At 34.5% G+C, this 8,141-nt stretch overlaps 1 protein-coding gene across 1 annotated transcript; it reads right to left on the bottom strand.

The window, feature by feature from the left end:
- Positions 1 to 1,023: 1,023 nt before the first annotated feature.
- Positions 1,024 to 7,851, bottom strand: LOC112517708. Its single transcript, XM_025125092.1, has 11 exons — positions 7,308 to 7,851; positions 5,772 to 5,942; positions 5,440 to 5,562; positions 4,935 to 5,373; positions 4,124 to 4,827; positions 3,888 to 4,025; positions 2,992 to 3,505; positions 2,720 to 2,802; positions 2,225 to 2,455; positions 1,758 to 2,147; positions 1,024 to 1,601 (listed from the first exon to the last, which is right to left on the bottom strand). The coding sequence occupies exons 1-11, from the start codon at positions 7,849 to 7,851 to the stop codon at positions 1,024 to 1,026; spliced, it is 3,915 nt and encodes a 1,304-aa protein (XP_024980860.1).
- Positions 7,852 to 8,141: the final 290 nt, after the last annotated feature.

Genomic DNA, 8,141 nt, shown 5'->3' on the forward strand with positions numbered 1-8,141 from the left:
TCTATCAATATATATTTTAAATTTGAAAACTATGTGTTTGTATTCATCCCCCCCTTCTACAAACTGTTTCTTATCTTGTAGACCCTTTCGGGACCAACATTTACGTACAGAACCTCTGTCCAGCTCTGCATGGAACACGTTGTCTGGTTCAGATTAACCGCAAAGCTAAATGTAGAGGCTCTGTTAAGCTCTGTATGAATGATGAATGAGGCTTGGCAAACAGAAGGTCTAAGAAATACTCCAGAGTCTACGACGGAGAATATTCTGCGTTGCAAGATTTGTAAATCACGACGACCAATCTGGTTATAAGTGTGAAGTTCTTTTGAAGAGTTAATTGATAAAATTAGCCAATGCCTCAAATTTGTAAAATTTTTCCGTGTACATAACTTCTGCATAGTAGATGCAGAGCTGTTGTGTAGCTCTGCATGAACCACGGAATAATGCATAGAGGTCCTGCGTGGTTTCTGCACTACCTCTCCAGAACTCTGTATGAATTGCTGAAGTTTGGCCAAAGACTGTATTTATTATATGCAGTCCCTTTGTAAAGCTCTGTATGAAGGACAGAGTCCGACTGAGAGAATCTACGTTGCACATGCAGATTCTTTATGATCGCATAATTGTAATGCAGACTATAAATGAAAAATAAGCCTCCTAGGAATTAATAATAATATGAACTGATAAGATGAACTTGCAAAACAACATTTATAATACAATATGAATTGAACAAATATAAGTTAAATATGTAAATCATTAATAAAATAAGAACAATGTATCATATATTACTAAACACTTCTTTGTATACAACATTGGTTGTTTTACTGTCAGCAATGCCCTCGTTATTCATAATTAGTACTTTCAAACCTTTCTTGCTTTTGACTCTGGATAAAGCAACATATAACTGACCATGCGTGAAGACCGATTGTCTTAGAAATAAACCAACTTTTGATAATGATTGTCCTTGGCTCTTATTAATGGTCATGGCAAAACATTTAAAACATCAGGAGAGTACAAAGTTTAGTACCATTACATAATCCAGATTTTGAATGGTATCCTTTTGTCTGTAGGTGTTAAGGACATTCTTGGAATGAATGTACGACTTCCAATATTGCTTCCTGATATGACATGTGCTTCTATTACTCGATTTCCCAATGTCAACACACGCAGTCTAGTACCATTACATAATCCAGATTTCTGATCGATATTCCTCAGTAACATGATAGGGACACCAACTTTTAGTAGAATCCTATGATTTGGTATTCCTGATAATTTAAGACCATTTAAAACATCAGGAGAGTACAAAGTTTTATCGAACTCATCATGAAGCTTCTCCGATTCACATAATGTATATGAACTTAAGTACTCCTTTTCTTCTCCTGGAAACAATGACAACAAGCATTCATTTATTTCTTGAACTACTTCATTTTTTGGGGCAAGTATTGCTCGTTCTTGAAAATAAGCTGAGTTGTTGACGTTTTCAAGAATTGAGGGATAGACAAACTCAATTAATGCAGATATAGGATCAATGTAATCGGTAATGAGAAGATCATGAGGTATCTCAATAACTGCTTCACCATCATTATCACCTCCAACTTTTCCTTCTCCTAAGTCCAAAATCCATTTTGCATAATCCCATGTTTGTTCAATTTCTAAAGTTTAACTGTTTGCAGTTAGCCTCATGTTTCTAGTCAACTTTAGGACTTTGCATTTTTCCCAAATGTAAGATGAACTTAATAATGCATTTACAATGTCTTGTCTACTTGCATTGGGAATAACTGGCAGAATCTGTCTAAAATCGCCTCCAAAAACAATTATCTTACCCCCAAAAATCATTTCTGAGTCACCACYGCGTTGAGCATTGAAAATATCATTCATACTTCTATCTAATGCTTCAAATGCATGTTTATGAACCATTGGTGCCTCATCCCAAATTATCAAAGTAGTTTTCATTATTAAGCCTGCAATATCACTATCTGGCTTCATTTGGCAAAGAGAATCTTCATTCAGAATGAGCGGAATGTGAAAACGAGAGTGTGCAGTTTTGCCACAGGTAAGAAGCAAAGATGCAATACCACTGGAAGCAACATTTAAAACAATTTCTCCTTTAGATCTTATTGATGCAGCCAAGGTCTTCCATAGGAATGTTTTGCCTGTTCCTCCATGTCCATAAACAAAAAATACACCGAATTTTTCTCTACAATTGCAGTCATGATTTCATCATACACACCTCTTTGCTCATCTGTAAGAGCAGTTACAAGGGTGTGAAACTCATMTCCTAAATTATAATGATTATAATCCAGTTCTTCTGCAATTAAACGGTTGTTTGAGGATTCAAGCGAGTCATTATCAAAATAAGGCAGTGTGCTGAAGTTTTTCAACGTCGAATTGTTACGAAGCAGAATCTTTTCAATTTCGAACAAAGTTAGATTCTTCACTTGTTCTTCATTAATAGATAAATCTGTTAAAGATAATATAAATTTACATAGTTAGTATATGAAATTAAAAGTAGATACAATTCAATAACAATCATAGTTTTTGATAATAGTTGTGTAAGTCTATGCTTAAGATATAGAATTAACATATCTGCTGACTGTAAAGCAATTTGTTGATTGTACAGAATCCCATCTACTAAGTATTGCCGTGTTTTTTTCCCAAACACATTCAGGTCTAGATAAACTATTTGAAAGCAGCATGGTTGCAAATAAGAAACGGAGATAAAAACCAGATACAGTTAAATTTGCTTCTTCAATGGCTTCAATATATTCCTTGTCATCGTCTAAAAGCCCAAGCGCATAACATGCATCTCTGAAAGTCGGAAATGTTTTTCCATTAACCGTACGAATGTCTTCAAATGATTTAGGACCTTTGACTTTATTCAATAGAATTCATAAGTAATACCCTTATCCTACAGTAGGAGAAACTGAATGAATCCGTCCAATTGAGAACCCTTTTTTCCTTCGATCCCAACATCGTTCGTCCAATTTCCACACAAACCTTGTAGGAAATTCAACGTAAGTGAGTTCTCGTGCCTCTTGATAAATTTGATTACAATGCATCCAAGATATGAACATTGAGGACGCCACAGATGGTCTGTTTAGTACATTATCAATATTATCTTCAGCACCAAACACTACTTGTTGTTGTCCCGGAAGATGAAAAAGAAGTCTTAAAACAGAAGGAGTCCTATAATAAACATCATATCCAAAAATACGCCATGAAGCTTCACATGCAGAAAGGTATCTACAATCGTAATACTGTTTTATCTCATCAACAACATTGACAGTGACCGCATCATCACTGTTTTCTACAATTGCAACAGTAGCTCTATCTGGACCCTTGTTGATGTATTTGAACAGATACTTGATTGAAGATGTCTGATTGCACCACTCAACATTAATGTGGGCTTGATATCTTTTCAACAGATATTTATTATATGGAACGACATTTCTGTTGTCTAGTTTAACACATGATTTCTCAATAAAACGTCCATCCACTCGTCTGCGGTATACTGGATAACCATTAACATCAATTGAAGTGTGTTTAGAAAATTTCTTTGGATATTTTTTTGAACACTTTCTTTCAACCATGCATGGACAATTAATGTTTCCTTCACCACATGGTCCGTGCATCATGAACTCTTTTACAAGTAAGTACAACTCTGGATCACTGTTTTTGTCTGGGATTTCAGCTGAGATGATAGGGATAAATCTGTTCAACAATCGGTAGCTTGAAATCTCGATGCATAAACAGACAGATATGACTGTGAGGCAAGCCTCGCTTTTGAAATTCAATCGTATAAACAACTACAAAAAAGTTACAATTTAAATTAATAAAGTAAGTCTAAAAGTATAAAGAAATATGTTCATACTGTTATCATAAATTGAACATACCTGCTTGAATTTTTCCAAATAACTCATTCTCTTTTAATTCTCTAATAAGTGCATCAAGCTTGATCTTAAATAAACGACAAAGCATGTCAGGCCTGTCGTCTAGATTTAGGCATGTGTCCTTAATTAATCTTCTAACTTCTGGCCATTTTGGATTGCAAGTCATGGTTAGAAACAAGTCAGGATATCCATACCATTTACAAAGGGACATTGCATCCAAATAATTTTGCATCATGTACCGAGCTCCACCGGTGAAGAAGAAGGTAGTATAACACGTTGTCCAATGTTTGAAAGATCACACTCTCCTTCTTCTTGTACATTGCATAGAGCATCATATGTCTTGCACCTTAGGAGTTTCTGCTGATTACGTATATAATGTAACCTCTCAATTTCAATCATTGTGTATCCATCAACAATAAATTGCTGTAGAAGCCTCCTTGCATTTAGAAGTAATGAAAACATATTTCTTCTATCTTGAAGTTTGAAGGCGAAGAACTCCCTCATTGTTACAGTTGTTATTTTACGTTTTCTTGAAGATGTTATCTCTCTATGAGGAATGTCAAATCTGTAACCATCTTCTCCATATGGGAATAACAACGGGTATTGAAGAGGAAGATAAGAAGGATGTAATTCACTTATTGATTGTAAATAACCTGTCTGATGTTGTACAATGATATCTCTTTTTTCAATTGTACCACCATCATCTCCAACAATTAAAGCTGCAACTTTTGAAGCAGTTGGAAGGTTATATGTTCTTCCATCCTTTTCTCTTTTTTCAATCAATCGTAACTTTACCTTGACATCCGGGTAGCATTCAAAACAATCTCTTGCAATTCTATAAGACTTCACTAACACATTTTTTGGATCTAGTATGTCCTTTAAGTATTGAATAATCTCAATATCAAGGGAATCAGAATTTGATGCAGAAGTCTCTTGTTTTTCACTAAGTAAATAATAACAAACATAAAATCAGAGTGACCATTAATATAACCATACACTGTAACTGAAGTAAATCTATTAATAGAAATTTTAATAAGGATGAATGCATACCTAAATGAACTATGTGTATTTGCAACTTCATTTTCGGTATCATATATGTACAGTTGAGAGAATTTCGGTTTTCTTCCATCTGTTGGTAAAAGACTACCCATCCTATGGTAGTTTTGACCATTAAGCCTGTATATATATGGTGCATTTCCACTATTAATGGAAGTATCAATTTTGCCACCCATTGTTGTAAATGAGAACACTGAATTATAACGACGAATGTTCTTCATAAAGTATTTGCTTTTTGAGTCCACATAGCGAAACAGATTTACGTAAGAAGAATCCATCTCTTTCTCTTTTGGAAGTTGAACCTTGCCATAAAGACAACAAAGGGAGTAACTTGTTTTCGTCCCGCATTTTTTCCTTTGAAGAGCTTCATCTTTCCATAGTTTTGCATCACAGCATTCACAAATAACACTTTGATCACCGTGATCCAAGTACTCTGTTTAATAAATTTGAATGTAATAAGTAATTAAAAGTATTAAACATTTGACAATTCAATAATTACCTTCAAATATTCCTTCAATTTTGTCTATAATGGTTACTGGATGGTCCGCTTCTTTATCTGATGTAATATCAACGATTTCTATATCAGCTACATTTATATTCCTTCCTTGTAATCTATGATTCCCTGCTGATAACCGAACCATAGAAGAAGCTTGATCTATTGTCGATAAAGGGATGGATGAATTGGCAGAAGAACGTAACCAATAGCGTTTGTTTACATGAACACTTGTTGTTTAAAATATACAAATTTAAATAATGTAAGACATTTGTTAGTTTTGAAAATTTGTATGAAGCATTGCTTTAAAAATGAGGTGTACAAGAAATTACACATACCATTAGGACTATCAGATAATGGATTTGTGATAGTCATATCTGAAGAAGAATGTGGCAAGTTTGTATGTTGAAATTGTAGACATTTGTTTGGATCCATATGCTCATCAGGGTAGGGAATATTATTCCYCCCAGATGAAGATTGTAATTGCCCACCATAATTTGAGATATCATCTGTAAAAAGTTACAATAAAGGATTAATTTCAAAAAGTGACTTCCATAGAATTCCTGAGCAGGTAATATTTGTCTCAATGAAAATATAATTCAAAATGTTTTTCAATTAGTTACCTTCGACATTTGATGATGTAGATCTCACTGATTGTCTACTTCTATTCAAAACCGTCTTTCTAAATTTTCTCCTTTCTCTAGAATCCATCGAATTTCTTTTTTAAAAGATATGCAAGCAAATTAATTTTTCAACAAGAAAGTATTACATGAAGTTAGTACATGATACAACATTAGAATGAACAACCATGAGAAAATGGATTCGGTTAGACAATTGTGTTAAAGAATGCCTTTTTTTACTGTTGTAGGAAATGGAAATTGTATGTGATAAAAATAATCTCACAAGAAGCAAATCATTACGCAGATGAGGCAGTTGTGGCAACCGTAAGTTAATGGTCTAAATACAACGTAAATGAAGAAACTGCTTATCAGTTTTTGTTTCAATGTTCGTTTTTCAAAGTTATGTACCAGATTGTTGAATCAGAGCTAATGAAAAGGCCTAAAAACGTTTGAATGTTGTACGCAGACCTTCACTCCACACACACAGGTTCACTTACGGTTCAAATGGATCTATTTAAGTGGCATTTCTACCTTTACACGTTTATTCTCCTTTTTTGTCGCTTAATTGATGTTTGACATATCTAAAAACAACTCTRATTTGTTCTATAGCTAACAAAGTCTCGGTCCATTGTATTTAATGTCGTAAGTCTGGACATACAAGTCTGGACGAGTGTGTCTTTATGTAAGTGCATAATTGTATTCCAGTCTTACACGGTAGCATTCCTTACGAATCAGAGAACGCATCTTAACTTATTCTCTGAAATGGAAATTCAGAGTTCTCACCGCCTGAACATGTTCAAGACAGAGGAAACTTTTGTGATATGTATATTTGTCACTAAATTAGAAGGACTATCTCCAGACTTTTGGCTTATGTACACGAAAATCTGGATATATGATGTCATGGGTAGATTCAGAGTTGTATGGCAAAGGTAGAAGTTACATCAAACATACAACTCATCACAAATCTGCACTCATATTCCACAATTACTATTCAGATTTCTATTCAGCATTTATGACACTTACGTGAGTACGCGAATAACTGCCTTTAGACTTAAACTCTGTAAATGGTTCAACTCATTGTATATATATTTTGTAAAAAAAGATCATTTACAACAGGCAGACGACAAAATGTTAATCAAACATAGGTATTCATACGATATTAAGAAAATAATACAATAGTACTTAATTAAACAACTCCAACAACTAAGTAAAATAAGTTCCGGTCATTTTAGGAAAACCATAATTCTAAAGTACTGTCTGAAATATCTTCAAAGTAGTTATCTATTTTTAAAGTTGAGGGAGATCCACATCCAGTCTCAGAAATGAATCCAGGAGCCATAGGAGTTATACCAAAATCATCAAAGAATGCAACTTCATCATCAAGTTGTATTGAATCAAAAGATTGATAATCCGAAGGTGGTGCATCTGCAAGTGGAAACTTCAGTGACTTTTGTTTGGAATGATGGTTGGACATTGATGTAATATTCGTCGGGGGTGGTTTTTCTATAGCCGTTGGCAAAACAAAATTTGTAATAGCATCAGCACCACGGAGTTTGATGCCAGCATTATCATATACCATGGCAGCTTCCTTTGGCGTATCATATGTTCCCAACCACAGCCGCTGGCGTGTAATCGGATCCTTAATCTCCGATGCCCATCTTCCCCAACGTCTTTTCCGTACTCCTCTGAACTTTCTAACATTATCCTCTGGAGTTTTCTTCTTCTTGATAGTTCTCTCCTTCAAATTTGCAGCACATGGCCTGTTTCTGGTTTTCGTCATATTGGCATTGACAGGCATCATTCTAGGTTTGCTTGAAGGTTGTATGTWAATTTCATTAGTATACTTCTTTACACGCCACCATTCAAAAATGTGGTCATCTTCATTTTTGAAGACTCAGTTGCATAGGGATCGATCATTGATATTCTGATAACTTTTGGGAATGGAAACTCTTCTTGATCAGAAAACTTCTCTGACATTGCCAGAACCTCCTTTGTTATACAACTTTTGTTCTCCGTTTGTTTAATCGGAGTGAACATGAAACAGTCCTCCATGAATATCTGGTTTGCAATGAAGAAGGAGAAGAGAAG

This window comes from Cynara cardunculus (assembly GCF_001531365.2).
Source record: "Cynara cardunculus var. scolymus isolate 2C chromosome LG 9, CcrdV1, whole genome shotgun sequence".
NCBI lineage: Eukaryota > Viridiplantae > Streptophyta > Magnoliopsida > Asterales > Asteraceae > Cynara > Cynara cardunculus.